Source organism: Physeter macrocephalus, chromosome 6 (assembly GCF_002837175.3).
Source record: "Physeter macrocephalus isolate SW-GA chromosome 6, ASM283717v5, whole genome shotgun sequence".
NCBI classification, from domain to species: Eukaryota; Metazoa; Chordata; class Mammalia; order Artiodactyla; family Physeteridae; genus Physeter; species Physeter macrocephalus.
In genome coordinates, this window is record NC_041219.1 from 1,089,650 (window position 1) to 1,112,168 (window position 22,519).

General features: G+C 42.4%; 1 protein-coding gene across 2 annotated transcripts in view; it reads left to right on the forward strand.

Annotated features, from left to right (window-relative positions):
• The window catches only part of RASSF3 (Ras association domain family member 3), a 76,455-nt gene that overhangs the window by 14,141 nt on the left and 39,795 nt on the right, over positions 1-22,519 (forward strand). The window contains exon 1 of one of the 2 annotated variants that reach the window (XM_055085179.1): positions 1,983-2,066. The exons of the other annotated variant lie outside the window; for it this stretch is intronic. Coding sequence (XP_054941154.1) covers positions 2,040-2,066 — 27 coding nt within the window. The 5' untranslated portion in view covers positions 1,983-2,039. Of the gene's footprint in view, positions 1-1,982; positions 2,067-22,519 lie in introns of those variants that run through there. 2 annotated transcript variants of the gene reach the window in all.

Below are 22,519 nucleotides of genomic sequence, written 5' to 3' on the forward strand. Positions count from 1 at the left end.
CAGCGGCCATGGCTCACGGGCCCAGCAGCTCCGCGGCATGTGGGATCCTCCCAGACCGGGGCGCGAACCCGGTTCCCCTGCATCGGCAGGCGGACGCGCAACCACTGCGCCACCAGGGAAGCCCCGGCAGGCGGATTCTTAACCACTGCGCAACCAGGAAGGTCCCGGGTGGTGCGTTCTTGATTGACTGATTGCAAGCAGTCGTGTGAGGCAGGCTGAGTTAAATCATTGCTAGCTGTGTGGTCTTGGGCAAGTCACTGCACCTCTTTAAGCCTCAGTTTCTTCATCTGTGAAGTAGTAGCATGCCTGGCACATAATAAGCAGTAATTAATATTAGCCATTATTATTTGTGAAAGGTTCTACTATATATAATCATGTACTTTGAGTGTACTAGGTTGAATGGAGAACTGACAGTGGTTGAGAGTTTTGAAGTGAACCTAATAACCTAGCCACAGCAGGAAATTAGGTTGTGTCTCTGACTTTACGGACCAGAATGAATTGGGAATCTCAGTGTAATTGATCAGGAAGGCGCTTCAGTCATTCCTGGAGGCTTAATTTTATTTTTCTTTTCTTTTTTTTTCCCCCTTCTGTATCAGTGTGGTGCCTTTGTTTTCTGGTAAAGGGCTGATTCCTCCTGACCAAGCGTGAGGCCACCTATCCAAGTGTTCACCCTCTTCTTTTCTCCTTTAAAGCAAGCCTCCCCAGTGAAGAGAATGAGCAGGTATATGGAAGTGGGGTTCTTTTGCCCAAGCCTTTATTTTTTTTCTCCCCCCACCCCCCGCCCCGCCCCAGCCTTTATGAAAAAGTTAACACATTGTACGAAAGCTTTTTTCTTTTCAACTTCCTCTGTTCTCCCTGTCTGATCTGCCTTTGAGTGCAGGATTTTAGCTGCAGTTTTGCTCGAGGCTGCTGGCTTGACCGGGTGACAAATTACGCTTCTTCCTGGGGGCTTTCCTTTTTCCTTCCGAAGGTCTAAATCGCCTTGTGCTCATTGTTTAGGGACTTAGTCACTGTCTTGTTTCTGGTTTTCACAGGGTGGAATCAAATGAGGTAATTGATGTGAGCTTTGTAACGTGCTGCAGGGGAGATGCTGCGGCTGCTGTGGAGACCCGTTCCACACACGTGGCTGGCTTCCCACCCACAGAGTGTCTGTGTCCTCTCTTAGGCGTTTCAGTGTTGCTGGACGCATTCGCAGTTTGGAAACAAGCTCGCTTAGGCAAAAATTTGAATGCAGGCATGAGAGAAGCTCAGTGAGTCATGTGATCTGTTCGGCTAACTCTTCAGAGGTCACTTATGCTCTGTGAAAGTGGTCCGAGTGTTGGAATCTGGTGGGAAACCTCTTCCTTTGGGCCATGTGAGCCTCCTGGGGTTTGCTATTCCCTTTCTGCCCCCAGCCTCCCCTCCCTTTGGTTGTGTGTTTCTTACAATAAATTGGTTGTCTGAAACTGGCTTTAGATTAATTCTGAATGCCGTTGTGAAGAATTTTAATCACTTTAAAAACCTCTGATTTGACCGAGCTGTAGTATTACTGATGTACTCTTATAAATATTATCATCAATTCGTATGAAAGACTTGGAACAGTATCTGGCATGTGAGTACATGTTTAATAAACTAATGTTAACTAGTATTATTTCTACTGGTATTAGCATTATCAGTTTAAAACAACTTGGTAGGAGCTTATACTGAGACAGTGAGGTTCAGTAGAAAAGTCTAGGGATCTAGAATTGGGAGACTCTTGCTTTTGGATCTCTCATTTATCAGTTCTGAGAGCTGCAGCAGGTTCCTTAACTTCCTTGAGTATCAGTTTGGTAATCTTTAAAAGAAACTATCATAGAGGGATTAAATGAGAAAATGCATATGGAAGGTATTGCTAGATTATAAATTGTTGCATAATTGTAAGTATGACAGCATCACAGGTGTGTTTAGAGACTACTCTAAAATTTTCTATTTTTAATGTATATCTTGTCTTTTATAAATAGATTATAAATTCTCAGCCTATCATAGTATTGGAGGTGACACTTGACAAATAGTGTTGAAAAATGAATTTATTCCCCCATCTCATTCAGGTATGTCTGTTTGTATCTGCAAAGTGGTGATTTGTGTTTGGGGACCTGAACAGTTATATCTACGCAAGTTTGAATTACTTTATGAATGGATTGTGCTGCTTATGAAGCACTTGGATGCTTTGGAAAAAGACGATATTCTAGTTCATTGTTGGATGCATCAGGGAACCCGAGTAAATTTCATTAGTTTTAAGCCTTCCAGATTATCCTGTCTGTAAGCTTCATGAGGGCAGACCACGTCTGTCCTGATCACCGCTGTATCTTCACTGTTAGTGTGGTGCCTGGCACAGGGCACGGAGAGGGGCCAATGATATTTGTTGATTGACCAACTAATCAGACTTGCATCAGAATTATAATCAAGAAAAAGAAGTTGGGTGACATAGTGAAACAGATTTGTTTTGGTTTTAAGAGTTTTGGTTTTAAGAGTAGTAATGATAAACAATGAAATGTTATGTGAAAGTGAGACATTTAGGTGAAATGGAAAGTATGCTGGGCTGGGGATGTGGAAACCTCCTAGGCCTGCTCTTTGTTAAATAGCGGAGGTAACTATGGGAGTTACCTAGCTGCTTTGGGCTTCAGTTTCTTCCTCAAAGGACCTGTCCAGTTCTGTGACAAATAGTTAATTTATTCTAGAGCTGCATTTCTTATTGGAGTGAAAGTAACAGATAAGGCTTGAAAGGGATTCCATGAAATGTATTGAGATGCCAAATGAATTAGTTTGGAAACAGCTATCTTAAGTCGTATCTGGTTGGGTAGGGTTGAATTTAAGTGAATTGATTTGTCATCGTTTGAGAAATGTAGAATATGTAGAATTATTTCTTTTCCTGAAGAGGGAACATCTTGGGAAAGAAATCAAAGGGGCTGGGACGTCCCTGGTGGCGCAGTGGTTAAGAATCCTCCTGCCAATGCAGGGGAAATGGGTTTGAGCCCTGGTCCGGGAAGATCCCACATGCTGCGGAGCAACTAAGGCCGTGCTCCACAACTACTGAGCCCGTGTGCCATAACTACTGAAGCCAGCCCGCCTAGAGCCTGTGGTCCACAACAAGAGAAGCCACCGCGATGAGAAGCCTGCACACTGCATCGCACCACAACGAAGAGTAGCCCCCACTCGAGGCAACTAGAGAAAGCTCGCGCGCAGCAACAAAGACCCAATGCAGCCACCCCCCCCCAAAAAAAAAATCAAAGGGGCTCTTGTGTGGTGTATTTAATTCATCCATGTATAGTGCCAACAAGAATGGGTTTCATGCAAGCTGAAGGGAACAGTTAATTGTTCTGAACTTCTATATTGCAGGATTTTTAAATGTAGTGTCAAGCACTATTTAGGAAAGAGCCTACCAGGAGTGCCACGTTCCTCAAAGACAGGGCAGGATGAGTGTATGAGAGTCATCTGCTTGCTGAGAATGCTAGAACAGGAGCCACTGTGCTCATAAGCATGTGTGCTTGTGGGCTGGTGCAACATTTGGAAGTGAGGAACTGTGTTCATTTCCTCTGGAAAATCTAATTTTTTCTTTTGTTTCTAGTGTCTCCTTTATTCCAACTGCACATACCGTTGCCAGGTAGATGTTCCTTGAAAACTTCTTTTAGCAAGTTAAATCCTATTATGAAACATCAGAGTCTATTGTCTAATACAGCATAGCCAAATGCCAGACTTCTAGAGGCTTCTCTTGCCCACACTCTGTGTTGAGTGCCTTAAGCAGCCTCTCCATTCACTGATCCGAAAATACTCAGTTGAAGACTCATTTCTTACAGTCTCTTGTCCTCTGATTGCTACACGTGTATTTAAGTATTGCTGTTGTGACAGTGAAAATTCTTGAGGGCTAGGGACTTTTTCTTCATAGAAGCCATATCGAATGATTCATGAATGTGATGATTAACTTGGTTCCTTACTGAGGCATTGTCTTTCCAGAGAAGTGGTTTTTTTTTTGTTTGTTTGTTTTGGCTGTGCCAGGGGTCTTGTGGGATCTTAGTTCCCCGACCAGGGATTGAACTCGGGCCCTCAGCAGTGAAATCACGGAGTCCTAACCACTGGACAACCAGGGAATTCCCAAGAAGGATTATTTTTAATCTGGGCAGTTTATTTAGAACTTTCCTCTCATATGATTTTTTTTTTTTTTTTTTTTTTTTTGTGATATGCGGGCCTCCCGCTGTTGTGGCCTCTCCCGTTGCGGAGCACAGGCTCCGGACGCGCAGGCTCAGCGGCCATGGCTCACGGGCCCAGCCGCTCCGCGGCATGTGGGATCCTCCCAGACCGGGGCGCGAACCCGGTTCCCCTGCATCGGCAGGCAGACGCGCAACCACTGCGCCACCAGGGAAGCCCCTCATATGATTCTTTTTTTAAAAAAATTTATTTATTTATTATTTATTTATTTTTGGCTGTGTTGGGTCTTCGTTGCTGCACGCGGGCTTTCTCTAGGTACGGCGAGCAGGGTCCACTCTTCGTTGCGGTGCGAAGGCTTCTCATTGCGGTGGCCTCCCTCGTGGAGCCCGAGCTCTAGGCGCGTGGGCTTCGGCAGCTGCGGCACGTGGGCTCAGTAGTTGTGGCACACGGGCTTAGTTGCTCCCGGACCCACTGCGCCACAGGGAGGCCCCCTCTCATATGTTTCTAATTCCATATATACTTCAGGGGATATTTCAGCAAGAAGCTATGGGGGAACCTTTTTCCTTAAAATTGGACTTTTAAACATTTGAGGGATTATTGATAATTTAGAATGATATAAATCTAGGTGGAGTGTTTACTTTTCACCTGAGGAGCCTGAGGTTTTCAGCTGTTCTTTTAGCTAGAAGGAATATGCTTAAATGTATAATTACATCAAGTTTTGCTTTCAGCCGTGGAAATCATAAAAAAATTATTTTTCTAGAAGCAACTGTTTTTTCATTAAACATATCCTAGTATTCCTGAAGTTTTGTGGTGCATTTTCGGTTTGGAAAATGTGTGATGTGATAATACAGAAGAGATGGTTGATTTAGTTAACTGCTCACATTTTGTGTTTGTTTTAATTTGAAATGTTGGCCTTATAAAAGTATCATGTCAGAATGGTTTATGTGAACTAAAATGTTAGCATTTTGTGGCAGTAAAGCACTGAGTCTCCAGATCCTAAATGTTACAGTCATTAAACATGATTTGCAGTATCTCTGAATTTACACAATGGCATTCCATTCATTTAGACACTTACTGATTTTAACAATTTTAGTGATCAAAAGGGAAAATATGGGCTGAACTATAAAGTAATACATTTCTCCCAGAAGTATAATTTATGTCTCCAAAAAGGATAGAAATATAAAGTTAAAAAGCTGCTTCCCTGGCAATCCAATGGTTAAGATGCTGTGCTTCCAATGCAGGGGACATAGGTTCAATCCCTGGTCGGAGAAGTAAGATCCCACATGCTGCGTGGCACGGCCAAAGAAATAAGATAAAATAAATTAATTAAAAAAAAAACTGCTTGGAAACACTGGAAGTTCTTTGTGGCTATCAGAACATGTTATGTCCAGTCATGTCTACATCAGGAGTCAGTTCTAGCCAGTCCCCAGTGGTTGTTTAGTGATTGAGGAGGAATAAAGACAGTGCGAGTGGGGATAGAGTGGAGGTGGGGCCAGGTTGGAGATACTGCTGACTTGGGAGGATTTGGTAGCATTGAATATGTCGGGGCAGTGATGGGACGTCAGGGATGAATTGTGGGTTTCTGGCTTGGGTGACTGGGAAGATGATGCTGTCACTCACCAAGAAAGGGAATATAGAAGAAAGACCAGATTTGGGAGGGAGGGTAAGTTCAGATAATGTATTGACTCCATGCAATCGATAAATGTGGGGTGAATGAATCTGGGAAATGTGTATTTTGAGATGTCTGTGGGGTATCAACGTTTACTGGGTTTGTCATCCTGAAGATAAAGAAGGTAGACATGCTCTGGAGACAGAGCTTTGGGATTTGGTGAAGCCATGGGGTCTTCAACCAGAAGCATGGAGAATACCAGCGTTTAAGGGGTAGGCAAAGCAGAGTGTGCTCATGGAGATGAGTCAAGAAGGAGTGGCTGGAGAGGTAGGAAGAGAACCCAGAGAGAGTGGGTGTCCTGGGAGCCAAGGCAGGGGCCTGCCTCAAGAACAGGAGCTTGGCATGAAAAGATGCTCAATGTTGCTAATCATCAGGGAAATACAGATCAAAACCACTGTGAGGGCTTCCCTGGTGGCGCAGTGGTTGAGAGTCTGCCTGCCGATGCAGGGGACATGGGTTCGTGCCCCGGTCCAGGAAGATCCCACATGCTGTGGAGCGGCTAGGCCTGTGAGCCATGGCTGCTGAGCCTGTGCGTCTGGAGCCTGTGATCCACAACGGGAGAGGCCACAACAGTGAGAGGCCTGCGTACCGCACAAAAAAAAAAACCAAAAACAAAACAAAACAAAAACCACTGTGAGATATCACCTCACACCTGTCAGAATGACTGTCATCAAAAAGAACATACAATAACAAATGTTGGCAGGATGTGGAGAAAAGAGAACCTTCATACATTGTTGGTGGGAATATAAATTGATGCAGCTACTGTGGAAGACAATATGGAGGTTCCTTAAAAAACTAAAAATAGAAATACCATATGACCCAGCAATTCTACTCCTGGGTATATATCTGAAAAAAATAAAAACACTAATTCACAAAGATAATGTACCCCAATGTTCATAGCAGCGCTATTTACAATAGCCAAGATATGGAAGCAACCTAAGTGTCTACAACAGATGAATGGATAAAGAAGATGTATATGTATACATTGGAATACTATTCTGCCATAAAAAAGAATGAGGGACTTCCCTGGTGGTCCAGTGGTTAAGACTCTTCTTCCAATGCAGGGGGCATGGGTTCGATCCCTTGTCGGGGAACTAAGATCCTCCATGCTGCACGGTGTGGCAAAAAAAACAAAACCAAAACAAAACCAAACCAAACCAAAACAACAAGAATGAAGTAATGCTATTTGCAGCAACATGGATGGACTTGGAGGGCATTATGCTAAGTGAAATAAGTCAGACAGAGAAAGACAAATACTGTATGTTATCACTTATATGTGGAATCTAAAAAATATAACAAACTAGTGAATATAACAAAAAAGAAGGTGACTCACAGATATAGAGAAGAAACTAGTGGTTTCCAGTGGGGAGACGGAAGAGGGGAGGGGTAATATAGGAGTAGAAGAGTAAGAAGTACAAACTACTAGGCATAAAATAAGCTATAAGGTTATATTGTACAATACTGGGAATGTAGTCAATGTTTTATAATAACTGGAGTGGGACTTCCCTGGTGGCTCAGTGGTTAAGAATCTGCCTGCCAACGCAGGGGACACGGGTTCAAGCCCTGGTCCAGGAAGATGTGAGCCACAACTACAGAAGCCCGCACGCCTAGAGCCCATGCTCCGCAACAAGAGAAGCCACTGCAATGAGAAGCCCGCGCACGACAACAAAGAGTAGCCCCCACTAGCTGCAACTAGGGAAAGCCCGCGTGCAGCAACGAAGACCCAACGCAGCCAAAAAAAAAAAAGCCTTATAATAACTGGAGTATAACCTTTAAAATTGTGAATCAGTATGTTGTATGCCTGTAATTTATATAATATACATCAACTATACTTCAATTAAAAAAGAACAAGAGCTTGGTCAGTAGGACAAGTGCTGCAGAAAAGCCAAGAAGGACTGAAGCGGAGCCAGTAGGAGGTCTCTGGAGACCAGGAGGAGAGGCTCTTCAGTGAACTGGAGGGGCAGTCAGACTGCAGTGGGAGGAGGAGTGAGTACCTGTGGACGGACTGGGGCAAGTGGGTGTAGGCTGTGCCCCCAGGAAGCTTGGCTGGGAAGGAGAGGACAGTGTAAGAAAATGAGGAGGCCATAGGTGGAGGAAGCTAGTTGGGGTGTCATCATTTTTAGTTGAGAGGCTTGAGTAGAAAGAAAGAGTATGGGCCAGTGAGGATGCAGGTGAGAGGAAGGGGACTGTGGAAGGGGATAGCTGCCTTCCCCAGTGGAAGGGACGGTATTTGGACCGTAAGTGGAAGAGGCTTGCTTAGAAAGATGGCTTCTTGGAGAACCGATGGGGAGTGAAATCTGGAAGCATGTACATGGTACAACAGGAGGTGACTGGGAGTTTGAGTCGCTGGCAGGTGGACTTGGATGGAGGAGGGTGTTTGCGTGGATGGGGGGCGGGGTGTGGGCAGAAACCCGCCGAGGCAGAAGAGGGGGCCTGCTGGTGTGCCTGGACAACCAGCTGGTGTTGTAGATGGGGCAGCTGGTGTCACCCTGTGGGTGTGGTGAGAGCCACGGCTGGAGAAGGAAGTTTGGCTGGCTCTAAAGGGCCTTGCTTGCCAGCCTGACAACTGTGGATTTTGTTTTCTGGGTAAGGAGTTGCCATTTAGGGAGGAAGAATGTGGTCTATGGTTTTGAAACCAATAGCAGTTTATGGCAGAGTTGAGAGAGAGACAGGGCTGTTGTCTGGGAGGCTATTGCAGTAACCTGTGTGAAGGTCGTTAGGGCTAGAAATAAGGCAGTTGCCTTGGGAGAGATGAGGATTCCAGAAGTTGAGGGGGCAGTTTGGCACCTGCCTGACTAAGTGAGGGAGGGAGAGGAAGGAGAGGAGGAAAAAGGAGAAGGAGGTGTGGAAAGCTGCTTGGGAGGATGGCAGCCCCGTTGTGGAAATAGCACAGGTGGAAGAGAAGCGGGTCTAGTGAGGAGATGTGGGACAGTTCAGTTTTAGGCACATTTACAGAACATTTATGTAGTATCCAGCTGACAGCCAGGACCGGGGGTCTGGAGCTCAGGAGAGAGGTCAAGGCAAGAGGCAAAGATTTGGAAGCATGAGATCATCATCCTTGAATTAGAAATGGTTAAGATTTATTTCAAGGAACAAGAGAAAAATAAATCTTGATGTGGACTGTAAATGTAAACTTCTCAGACTATTGCAGTATATTTTTAGCTTTCTTAGAATAAAGTCTTTGATGACTAGAATGTGGACATGCCCCCCAAATAGCTCAAAATTAACATGACAAGATGTTAGGAAATATATTTAAGAAGTTTCGGTAGAAATGCTGGTATCTTGATAGTTTTTTCTTCTCCCGTTAAAATCTGTTTCTTTAATCCTTGTATTCTTTTTGATGAGACGTCAGAAGACTGATGGAGACTACTTGGTTGTGTTTTTGAAAAGCCTTTGAAGGTGAAATATTCTGTCCTGAGTGTGGTATCATTGCATTTTGTTTCCTGGCTTTGGCAACGGTGGATAATTAATAATTAGGTAGTCTAATGCAGTGTCCAGGGATGGATTTAAAAAGAAAACAACTGCAGTTGTTTATATATATTTTTTTAAAATTTATTTATTTATTTATTTTTGGCTGTGTTGGGTCTTCACTGCTGCATGCGGGCTTTCTCTAATTGCGGCGAGCGGGGGCTACTCCTCATTGTGGTGCACAGGCTTCTCATTGCGGTGGCTTCTCTTGTTGCAGAGCACGGGCTCTAGGCGCACGGGCTTCGGTAGTTGTGGCACGCAGGCTCAGTAGTTTGGGCGCACGGGCTTAGTTGCTCCGCGGCATGTGGGATCTTCCCAGACCAGGGCTCGAACCCGTGTCCCCTGCCTTGGCAGGCGGATTCTCAACCGCTGCACCACCAGGGAAGCCCTGTTTATATTTCTTTTCAGGAAGTAGGCTGATTACAGTTTGCGTTTAGCGAAATACTAAATGAGTCTTGCCTTGGGATCCCCCATAAAATCTACACTTTCCTGCTTTCCTTCCTAAAATGTATAAGCAGGTAATATTGCTGTTCTGTGGAAACGTTAATTACACAGAAGTAAATTCTTTAAGTCTCTGGAATGTCCAGCAGTGTGGTGGGCATTCTAGAATTTGTGGAGGGATGTGAGTGATTATCCTCCCCTACTGCCAGCTACTCTCTGTTGAACTATCTCTACTACTTCCATTTTGATTTAATGCCTAAGAGAGATTACTGTGCCTGCTTTTCTGGTATCAGTAAACATTTATTGAGTGCCTGCTTTATACCCAGTTGCTGTGCTTGGCTATTGGGATTCAGAGAGGAATAAGCCAGTGTCCCTTCCCTCCAGAGCACACTGTGCAGTGGAAAGTCATAAAGAGCTGTTGTGATTTTGTGACATAAAAAGAAATATGTATTTGTGCCTGGTACAAAACTTCTAAAAACCCTTGGCATTTCCTAACTGTTAAGAGTGAGAAAAGTGAAAGGAGTGTCTTTTATTATTCATAATAAGTTCCTTTCAACCTCCCTGAGTTTATGTTAATGAGGCGACTTCTGAGAAGCCCCTAAGGTTTGAGGGGCTGGTTTCCAGGGGAACCAAGCACCTGATTCGAGGGTCTAGGGAGGGGGAGAGGGGCTAGAGATTGGGTTCAATCACCAGTGGCCAATGAGTTAATCAATCATGCTTACGTAATAAAGCCTCCGTAAAAATCTTAACTGAAAGTGTTTGGAGAGCCTCCTGGTTGGTAAACAAGGACAGGTGCTGGGAGGGTGACGTGCCTAGCCGCTCTTAGCCCTTCCCACACACCCTATCCTATGCTCTCTTTGTTTGGCTGTTCCTGAATTGTATCCTTTGTAATAAACGAATAGTAAGTAAAGTGCTCTCCTGAGTTGTGTGAGCCATTCTTGCAAATGATCAAACCCTGATTGGGTGGTTATGGGAACAGCCTGATTTACAGCCAGTCGGTCAGAAGCACAGGTGACAACCTGGACTTGCCATTGGCATCCAGAGTGGGAAGGAAGCCGTGCGGGCCTGAGCTCTTAGCCTGTGGGGTCTGCTAACCCCGAGGTAGATAGTGTCAGAATTGCATTAAATTGTAGGACACCCAGGTGGTATCTGCAGAGAATTGCTTGGTGCAGTGGGGAACTCCCACAGAGCTGGTGTCAGAAGTGCAGTGTTCTAAGAAGTGGAGCAGAAAGTACAGAAAGAGTTTTCCTTTCAGAGACCATTGTGGATGCACAGGGAAGGGGCGTACTGATGGTTGATAACAACAGTGGCTCATGTTTATGGCCTGATTACACTGCATTTTACCTTGATTGCTTCCATTTCATCCTCACATTGACCCAGTGAAGTAGGCCTGGCTATTTTCTTTGTACAGAAGAGGCACAGAGAGGCTCAATAGTAGATGGTAGATAGAGGAACCAGGAATAGAAACTAGGCAGTCTGGTGTGAGAACCCACACTTTTAAAAAGTGAGGAAGAGAGTAGGGGAAGCGGCAGTCTAGTTAGGGTACCTCTGCTATGTGTGCAAAGTCAGGGGAGGAGTGTGTGGAGCTTGGGCTGGGGGTAGGGGATGGTGGGAGGAGAAATCATAAGGTTAAGGTTAAATGAAGCCTGATGGGCTAGTCTGAAGTCAAGTAGTGGCAGGTGATGCTCGAGAGGGAGATGGAGACCAGATTGTGAAAATAGGCTGTGTCTTGGGACTTCCCTGGCGGTCCAGTGGTTAAGACTCTGTGCTTCCACTGCAGGGGGCCCGGGTTGCATGCCTGGTTGGGGAACTCTTAAGATCCCACACGCCACGCGGTGTGGTAAAAAAAAAAAATAAGAAAGGCAGTGTCTCCTTTTATATCAAGGTTTACCATGAAATTGCTAAAAGTAAACTTACAGTTTTGTGTCTGTCGCACATTTACTGTGGACATTCAGAAGAAGCCCTTCTGGATTTATAGCATTCTTATTTTCACCCAATTGTACTCACTGTCATCTAAAAAATATGAGTGTACCATGTGGGTGGAAATTATAATGATCATGATTGTCGTTCACAACTCCAAAGAAGTTGGGGGTGTCTGTGTGGTTTATTGTAATTTAAAGAGCAGTCTGTGATTAGCAGGCTTTGGAAATTTGTTTCAAGAAGTGGTAGATGAAGGAGCTCTAGAGGCTGTTTGTACATCACTTTATTTTCCTCGTAGATGAGAAAGAAAATTTAAAGGATATGGATGAGTTTCAAGAAGTAAAGTCAGACACTCACCCTTCTTGGCACACTGAGATGGCTCAGATGTTTGCAGTAAGGATTATTGAGCACAGATCATGTGCAGAGTTTAGTACTACAGGTAACTGGGTTATTATGAAAGAGTCCTGCTCACTCCCTATAAAGAACTCTGGGATTATATGGGGAGACCTACATAATAGGATGCAATTTGTGAATAGTAACAAATAGCTGTATAAATGAGCATAGAAGAGATTAAAATAAATACATTTAGGAGACATTTAAAGTAAACACGTTGTAATACTACCCCTGATCTATTCATCTGTGCAACTCTTGTTAAGCTTGGGGGCACCAGGAGGCAGAATAGAAAAGGGCAGACCTAATTAGGAATACCTCCTGAAGGTTGTAGAAGCTTGCTTGGATTTGGGTGTTGGAAGGATAAAAGCTCAAAAAATGTTGGAGTGGGCGTGTCTTTTATTTTTCTGTAGAAAAAGCACTGGTGTGTGTTTTAAAAAGGTTTAGATTGCCTCCAAAATATATAATAAGTTTTATAGACTTACTTTCAGAAATGCCATGTGTGTCTCTAATTGAGGTTATCTCCAGGGGTAGGTGGTTAGTGAGTACTTTCTAGAATCATTACAGAGTGTTATCTGTGAGATTGGGATTGATCTTAAATTGGGATGTTCCTTCCCACTCTTTCTCCATAGTTACCAAATCAGATATTTCTGCTAGGGAATCCAAGGTTGTAATAGAAAAGGAAATTATTTTTTAACTGTTGTATTGTCAAAGTAAATAGTAATTTCTTGAAGCAGGTCAAAATGCTAGGAAAGAATGTTTTTCTTTTTACTATTGTAAAGTAATTCTGAATACAGTAATTATATAAAAGGAGTATGAATACCTTTGTAGCTGCCATCCAACTTAAAAGATAAGACACTGCAGATAAGAGTTGAACTCTGGGTTTCACTTCTGGCCCCATTTTCTCTCTCCCTCCCTTTCTCTCCATTTCTTTTTTTACCACTGCCACCCATGTATTTAATATTTTTACTACGGGTGTCTATGTAAATATTCATCATCAATAGTTAGTGTTAATTTTACATGTTTTTAAAACTTGTAGCTGTGGTGTCATAGCGCATGTTTTCATCTGTCACTCACTTCTATTGTTCAACCTTGTTTGTGAGGTTTTTGCTGCTCTAGTTCATTCTTTTTAACTGCTCAGCACACTATAGTGTATCCATTTTCCTGTTCATGGACATTTAATTATGATTTCCTCCCATTTTTCTCTAATACAAATGATATTGCAGTACACATTTTTACGTGTGTGTGACTTTCTGTAGGTTATAATCCCAGGAGTGGACCTACTTAGTCATAGGGAAGGGAATGCATCTTCATGTTCTTTGGGTACGTTCCTCAGTCCCATCTTTGAAATGGAAGCTTGAGGATTAGGACATTATTTCTTTTTAACTTGTATACTAATTTTCTTGTGTTAGTGGTTTGTAACTTTTGGTGATTTATGTAAAGTTCCATTTAACTGAATAATGTATGGTTGCATATCTTCACCTAGGAACTATAAAAAAGAAATTCCTCAGCTCTATTTCTTTGATTACCAGTACCCACTTGAAGTTACAGTGAGTGTGGCTTGGTGGGGCAGGGGAGACTTTCTTTTAAAATTTTTATTTTATATTGGAGTATAGTCGATTAACAATGTTGTGTTAGTTTCAGGTGTACAGCAAAGTGATTCAGTTATACATAACGTATCTATTCTTTTTCAAATTCTTTTCCCATTTAGGTTATTACAGAATATTGAGCTGAGTTCCCCGTGCTATACAGTAGGTCGTCGTTGGTTGTCTGTTTTAAATATAACAGTGTGTACTTGTCAATCCCAAACTCCCAATCTATCTCTCCCCCCCACCATTCCCCCTGGGGGAGACTTTTGAATAGATTATAACATTTTTTGGTGGTGTTTAAGTTTTATACAGTTTACTTGAAAATCTCTTTAAATTAAAAACATTCTGTTGAGGTATAATTAACGTACAAACATTATATTAGTTTCAAGTGTGCGAACATAGTGATTCAATATTTGTATCTATTGCAAAATGACCACCACATTAAGTCTAGTTAACATTCATCACCGTACACAGTTATGGAATTTTTTTTTTTTCCTTGTGATGAGAACTTAAGATCTACTCTGTTAGCAACTTTCAGATATGCACTACAGTATTCACTACAGTCACCATGCTGTCCTGAATATCTCTTTTTAAATCCTCATTATGTCTCAGGATGATCAAATGGAAGGGAACAGGTGCCTGAATTATTAAGCACGGTGTAAATCACGGCAGGATCTTTTTATTTTATTTATTTATTTTTTTTGTGGTATGCCGGCCTCCCTCTGCTGCGGCCTCTCCCGTTGCGGAGCACAGGCTCCGGACGCGCAGGCCCAGCGGCCATGGCTCACGGGCCCAGCCGCTCCGCGGCATGTGGGATCCTCCCAGACCAGGGCACGAACCCGGTTCCCCTGCATCGGCAGGCGGACGCGCAACCACTGCGCCACCAGGGAAGCCCCACGGCAGGATCTTTTTAAAATAACCTGGTGTGCTCTCTTTGGGTGAAAGAGTGTTCTGTTTTCTTATCATAGTCTTCCTGCTCAAGCTGCCTACGTGTAATTTGTGGCTTCCAAGATACCCAGTGGACTGGCTTTAGGCTGATAATATCAGTTCCTTCATGTTTCTTCTGCAACTGATTTTTTAGAACTTTTTTGTAACTCTCTTTTTAATAAGATCCTAAAACCATTTGCCATTATGGTTTAGTTGTTTCTCCAAACATTTATTTCCCTCTGTCAGGAATCAATAAGAAAGCTACTTCTCATGGCTGTGGGCCACAAGTCCTGTGATATGTCATTATTGACAGAGACCTTTTCTTTTCTAACTTTATTTTTATTGATTGATTGGTTGATGTACAATATTGTGTAAGTTACAGGTGTACAATATAGTGATATGCATTTTTTTGTCAGTCCCAAACTCCCTAACTATCCCTCCCCCGCCCCCATCCGTCCCCCCTGCTAACCATAAGTTTGTTCTCTGAGTCTGTGAGTCTGTTTCTGTTTTGTAAATAAGTTCATTTGTACCATTTTTTTTTAGATTCTGCATGTAAGTAATATCATACAATGTTTCTCTTTCTCTGTCTGGCTTACTTCACTCAGTATGACAATCTCTAGGTCCATCCATGTTGCTGCAAATGGCGTTATTTCATTCTTTTTAATGGCTGAGTAATATTCCATTGTATATATGTACCACATCTTCTTTATCCACTCCTCTGTCGATAGACATTTAGGTTGCTTCCATGTCTTGGCTACTGTAAACAGTGCCGCAGTGAACATTGTGGCGCATGTGTCCTTTCGGACCATGTTTTTCTCCAGGTACATGCCCAGGAGTGGGATTGTAGGATCATATGGTAGCTCTATTTTTAGTTTTTTAAGGAACCTCCAAACTGTTCTTCATAGTGGCTGTACCAATATACATTCCCACCAACAGTGTAGGAGGGTTCCCTTCTGACAGAGACCTTTTGAGCAACATAGACAATCTCCTGTTATTTCTATGATGAAGAAATGAGGGATAAACTTAGCATTTGTGGATTTAATGTAGATCACTAGTTCATCTGAAGCTTCTGAGGGCCTTTTATATTCTCCTCCACTGTCCCCCTGGTTTGGACTTGGAACTTTAAAGTAGGTGATGGTCAAAACTGACACAAGTGGGAAATCCTCTGGATGTGGTATCCTATGAGTCTGTACCATTGTTGACACTGGGTTTGAGAAGTAACTGACTCCAAGGAATATTTAAGCAAGTAATCTGTTCTTGAATACCCGAATTTCTTTGGTCATGTAAAAGTACATAGTGATTCTTATTCCTATATCTGGAGCCATCTAATTACAATTATTTGTTGCAAATTATCTTTTCTACTGCATTAGGCTTCCTTGTAAGCTGATCAGAATGAGCTCTGGTTGACAGCTCACCTGGTTAAATTGTTTGTTTTATCCTGTGACCTAGCATTTATTCTAAAAATTTATCCTTAAAAAAACAAAACTATGTAGGGACTTCCCTGGCCGTCCAGTGGTTAGGGCTCTGCTCTTCTACTGCAGGGGGCACAGGTTCCGTCCCCAGTTGGGGAACTAGGATCCCACATGCCTTGCGGTGCTGCCAAAAAAACCCCAAAAAACCCAACTGTGTAAAGATCTCTTACAAGAAGCCTCATCAAAGTCTTGTTTTTAATAGTGGAAAATTTGGAAACCATTTAAAGGCCCAACATCACATTTGTCAGGTATATAGATGTTCTACTGTTTTAAATTACTTGCAGATCACAGTGGTTAAAAGCGTGTGTGTGTGTGTGTGTGTGTGTGTGTGTATGTGTATAACACAATTTACCATGTTAATCCTCTTTAAGTATACAATTAAATGGTATTAAGTGCTTTCCCACTGCTGTGTGGTCAAGTTTCTTAATGGAGTTGATAATTGTAACTATTTACAGCTTTCTTCGGGTTATTTTGGATATCAAAGAAGTTAATACATGTAAAAAGCTTAGACTGTGCCTGGTCCACTGTAAATATTCAATAAATATTAGCTATTTTATTTTTATATAAAAATAAAATGTGTGTGTACATATATATTTATTCTTTATTTTAACATAACATTGTATATAAGGTATACAACATGATGATTTGATATACATAGTGAAATGATTACTACAGTCAAGCTAATTAACATGTGATTTCCTCACATAGGTACCATTTTTTTGATGTGTAATGAGAGTACCTGAAATCTACTCTCAGCACATCTCCTGTATTCAGTACAGTATTCTTAACTGTAGTCGTCATCCTGTACATTAGCTCTCTAGACTTATCCTGTATAACTGCAACATTGTACCCTTTGACCAACAAACATTAGCTGTTGTTGTTAAAGTATTCAACATGCAGATATTCACGGAATTTTTTTAAATGGAAAAGATTTTTAAAGCAACATGTGTAGGACTTCCCTGGTGGTGCAGTGGTTAAGAATCCGCCTGCCAATGCAGGGGACATGGGTTTGACCCCTGGTCGGGGAAGATCCCACATGCCACGGAACAACTAAGCCCATGCGCCACAACTGCTGAGCCTGCGCTCCACAGCCCGTGTGCCACAACTGCTGAGCCCACGTGCCACAACTACTGAAGCCCATGCACCTAGAGCCCATGTTCCGCAACAAGAGAAGCCGCTGCAGTGAGAAGCCCGCGCACCGCAATAAAGAGTAGCCCCCGCTGTCGCAACCTGAGAAAGCCCACACGCAGCAACAAAGACCCAACACAGGCAAAAAAAAAAAAAAAAATGTGTGTGTATGTGTATAACAAAATTTACCATGTTAATCCTCTTTAAGTATACAATTAAATGGTATTAAGTGCTTTCACACTGCTGTGTGGTCAAGTTTCTTAATGGAGTTGATAATTGTAACTATTTACAGCTTTCTTCGGGTTATTTTGGATATCAAAGAAGTTAATACATGTAAAAAGCTTAGACTGTGCCTGGTCCACTGTAAATATTCAATAAATATTAGCTATTTTATTTTTATATAAAAATAAAATGTGTGTGTACATATATATTTATTCTTTATTTTAACATAACATTGTATATAAGGTATACAACATGATGATTTGATATACATAGTGAAATGATTACTACAGTCAAGCTAATTAACATGTGATTTCCTCACATAGGTACCATTTTTTTGATGTGTAATGAGAGTACCTGAAATCTACTCTCAGCACATCTCCTGTATTCAGTACAGTATTCTTAACTGTAGTCGTCATCCTGTACATTAGCTCTCTAGACTTATCCTGTATAACTGCAACATTGTACCCTTTGACCAACAAACATTAGCTGTTGTTGTTAAAGTATTCAACATGCAGATATTCACGGAATTTTTTTAAATGGAAAAGATTTTTAAAGCAACATGTGTAGGACTTCCCTGGTGGTGCAGTGGTTAAGAATCCGCCTGCCAATGCAGGGGACATGGGTTTGACCCCTGGTCGGGGAAGATCCCACATGCCACGGAACAACTAAGCCCATGCGCCACAACTGCTGAGCCTGCGCTCCACAGCCCGTGTGCCACAACTGCTGAGCCCACGTGCCACAACTACTGAAGCCCATGCACCTAGAGCCCATGTTCCGCAACAAGAGAAGCCGCTGCAGTGAGAAGCCCGCGCACCGCAATAAAGAGTAGCCCCCGCTGTCGCAACCTGAGAAAGCCCACACGCAGCAACAAAGACCCAACACAGGCAAAAAAAAATCATCTATTCCAATCATGTTAAAAACAAAATGTGTAGTTTATCATTAGATACAGAAAAAAAACAAAACAACTGGCAGGATCTCTCAGGGTAGTAGGTTAATCTCCTTTTGCTTCTGTGCTATTTTTCCTCCTATAATTGTCCTGTTTTTCTTTTGTAATATATAGAAAAAAGAAATTTTTCATACAAATTTTTTTTCTGGAGTCTTTGGGTAAAAACACCCAGAGGTTACTGGCAGGTTAATCGTAAAAAGGACAATTTGATTTTTCACTTTATCTCAGAGTTTCATTTGTTGTTGACTAATTATGTAAATAAAGTTAAGGTTCATTGTGGCTTGCATACAGTTGTGTCGAAAACATGCTTTCATACAAAGGCCGCTTCCTTAAGGGTATCCTTAAAATTGTATATCGTTTGTTAATCTTACTGTGGTATTTTGTTTTTCTTAACTATAGTTTCCTGTTCTTCTGATTTTGCATGTCAACATTGCTGAAAATAAATATTTTGCTCTGCAGGGTTAGTAAGCCAGATGGAGTGGTGTTTCTAATTCAGGGAAATAGCCTAAACCGTCATCAGTTAAAATTGCATAAAAAGCCAGGTGTACTTTGATTAGAGTAAGGTAGAGAGCCAGGAATAGTCTAGATTCCCTGTACCCATGCTGTTAGAACTGTTCCTGAAGTAAAGGTGGAGAGAATATAGGAAGGGGTGGAGAACCAAGGACGGAAGCATTTCTCAGCAGGGCCATGTGTTAGCTTAGCAAATGTTGTAGTCTTCTTAATACCTGTTTATTTTATTGTATTTATTTTTAAAAACACATATTTATTTATTAATTTGGCCACGCCGGCAGCTTACGGGATCCTAGTTCCCTGACCAGGGATCGAACGCAGGACCCGGCAGTGAAATCACAGAGTCTTAACCACTGGACCGCCAGGGAATTCCTTTAATACCTGTTTAAACATCAGTAAGTTTTCTTCTCAATTTTTAGTCAGATTGCCTTAGGCATATGTGCCATATTTGTCTCCTGACTTCTAGCGTACCTTGGAATGCCCAAAGGCTTGTGTGCTGGTATGAGAAGCAAGGCCCAGACAGCTTGAGTATTTTCTTATGGATTCAGGTGGAATTGTTGATGGTTTGCATGCTTTGAGAGAGCTTCTCTGAGTTTATTCAACAAATATTGAACACTCACTGGGTTGAGAATTTTTGTGGGTTGGGCCAAAAGGGAGTGAAGGAAATGGACAAATAATTCACGCAAACAGTTATTAAGTGATGAATATCGTGTACTGTATTAATGAATGTGTACTGAATGAGTGAATTATTAAGTGATGAATAGGTACTGTATTAAGTGCTTAGTTGTATTATCAGTTCATCATCATCACAGCAACCCTATGAGACAGGTACTATTATCATCTTCACGTATAAGAGAGAGTACATTAGGGAAGAATTTATCCTTTATTAAAAAATATTTTCATCTTGAAAGTTTTAATGTACTTTTGGTATATATTCTGGTTTTTTTTGGTTTTTTTGGCCGCACAGTGTAGCATGTGCTTCCCCGACCAGGGATGGAAGCCTCGCCCCTGGAGTGGAAGTGTGGAGTCTTAACCACTGGACTGCCAGGGAATTCCGTATATTCTGTTTCTTTCTTTTTTTTAAATAAGTTTATTTTATTTATTTTATTTTTGGCTGTGTTGGGACTTTGTTGCTGCACGCGGGCTTTTTCTAGTTGTGGCGAGTGGGCGCTACTCTTCGTTGCGGTGTGCAGGCTTCTCATTGCGGTGGCTTCTTTCATGGCGGAGCACGGGCTCTAGGCGCGGGCTTCAGTAGTTGTGGCTTGTGGGCTCTAGAGCACAGGCTCAGTAGTTGTGGCGCACAGGCTTAGTTGCTCCACAGCACGTGGGTTCCTCCCGGACCAGGGCTCGAACCCGTGTCCGCTGCATTGGCAGGAGGATTCTTAACCACTGCGCCACCAGGGAAGCCCTATATTCTGTTTTATAAAGTAAAACTTTTTATTACTAGCCCTCTATCTTGCCATCTCTTATCAAAAGAAGAAAAAAGGATAAAGATTTTATTCCTGAGGTCAAGAATGGAGTATGTTGTGTCTTCAGACACAGAAGCTTCATCTTTATTTGCGTAGATATTTGAATGTTAAAAATTGAGATATAGGGGCTTCCCTGATGGCGCAGTGGTTGCGCGTCCGCCTGCCGATGCAGGGGAACCGGGTTCGCGCCCCGGTCTGGGAGGATCCCACGTGCCGCGGAGCGGCTGGGCCCGTGAGCCACGGCCGCTGGGCCTGCGCGTCCGGAGCCTGTGCTCCGCAACGGGAGAACAAATCTTAATGGTACAGCTTAATGCGTGTCTCTCCCTGCCCCTTCCTGTCTCCACCACCAACTATCACCCAGATCAAAATACAGTACATTCTGCCACCCCAGAAGTTTCCTTTGTGTCCATTCCCAGTCAGTAATCTCCTCGCTCCTTGGCTAAAACCACTATTCTGACGTCTGTCCCTGTAAATTAACTCTGCTTCATCTTGAACTTCATATAAATGAAACCATGCACTCACTATCACTATGCAGTCTTTTGCCCAGTGCAATATCATGTGATTTATCCATGTTGTTGCATGTGTCAGTAATTCTTTATTGCTCTGTGGTATTCCATTGTATGAATATGTCATAATGTATCCATTTTCTTCATGAACATTTGGATTGTTTTCAGCTGCTTTGAACATTATTGTAGTACATGTCTTTTGATGGACGTATGCCCTCATTTCTCTTGGGTATATAATGAGGAGTGGAATTGCTGTGTCATGGGGTGAGTGTTTGGCTTTAGTAGATACGTATTCTGACATGGTTAGACCAATGTAAATGCCCACCAGCAATGTATGAGAGTTCCTTTGCCGCACATCCTTGCCCACAGTTTTTTTTTAGATGTTTGAATTTTTGCTGCATCTTCAAGTACAGAGCTTGGGAAAAGTTTGCTGACTGCTGCAACTTGGATAAGATGAAGATAAATTAACAATATACAATCAGCCATAAGATTTTGCTCAGCAACTTATTCAGATGTAGTGGTTGTTTAAATCACAGTTGAAAAAAGGTTGGTTGGACCCCATCCATCCACTTTTTCTTTAAATCAATTCTGTCAAAATTCTAGCCCAATTGTGCTTATGTTTTTCCAGGATAAGAGACTCATCATTTCCCCAATCATTTTCATGCTGAACTATTAAAAAAAATCACTTTACTTAAAATTCTTGTAGGAAACCTCGTACTTCAGAAGGGATCAGTGTTTGATTTCTCTCCTTTCAACACATATTTCTTCTATTGATATGGAGTGAAAGACCCAGGAAAAAATGTGTACATTTTGACAATCTAATAACAGTTGTTACAGCTTTTGTTGAGGGCCTCCTCTGGGCCAGGCTCTGTTCTAAGTGATTTGTATTCCTTAGCTCCTTTATTTTCCATCACAACCCAGTGAGGTATACTTACTCTTCTCATTCCCATTTTACAGATGAGGAAACTAAAGCCCTGGGAGGTTAAATAATTCGCCCAGGTTTATCCAGTAGTAAGTGCAGAAGCTGGAATTTTAATCTGTGTCTGTCTAGCTTATAATGAGCAAAATTAGCCTCTCTCCTTATTATTACTAGTTCGTCCATCATTAACTAAATGATAGAGCTCTACATAGTTATGATTTACTAATAACTCAGTTTCTTTTTAACTGAACATCCCCCTCCTTATCCCCATCTTGGCAAAAGATAAATGAAGCCCATATTTGTTTTATTCCCAAGATTAATTGTTTTCAGGCCCTCCAAGGAATATATGAAACAGAATGAGCAGGAAATAGGTCCAGTCTTCAGCAGTGCTGTATGTAGTTCCCAAGATGAGAGATGCAGATGGCTGACTGTGCCCTAGAAAGTGTGTGACATGGATGAAAAGCTGTGACTATTGAGGTACCAGGCTTTGTGTAGGAGATGTCTTGCCTGTGCTTTGAAAACTCGCTGGACCTTGGACATGTGGGCACTAGAGGCTGGGCCAGGGGGGATGGGGGGGTGGAATCTGTGCCCCAAGTTGCAGATACTCGTGTTTGATGGGGCATGAGGTATGTGTCAGGCGTAAACTTGGCGAGTAGTGGCCTCCCAGGTCCTGATCAGATCAAGGAGGCTCTTCAATGTCTGGCTGAGCAGCCTTTTTTTTTTTTTTTTTTTTGTGGTATGCGGGCCTCCCTCTGTTGCGGCCTCTCCCGGTGCGGAGCACG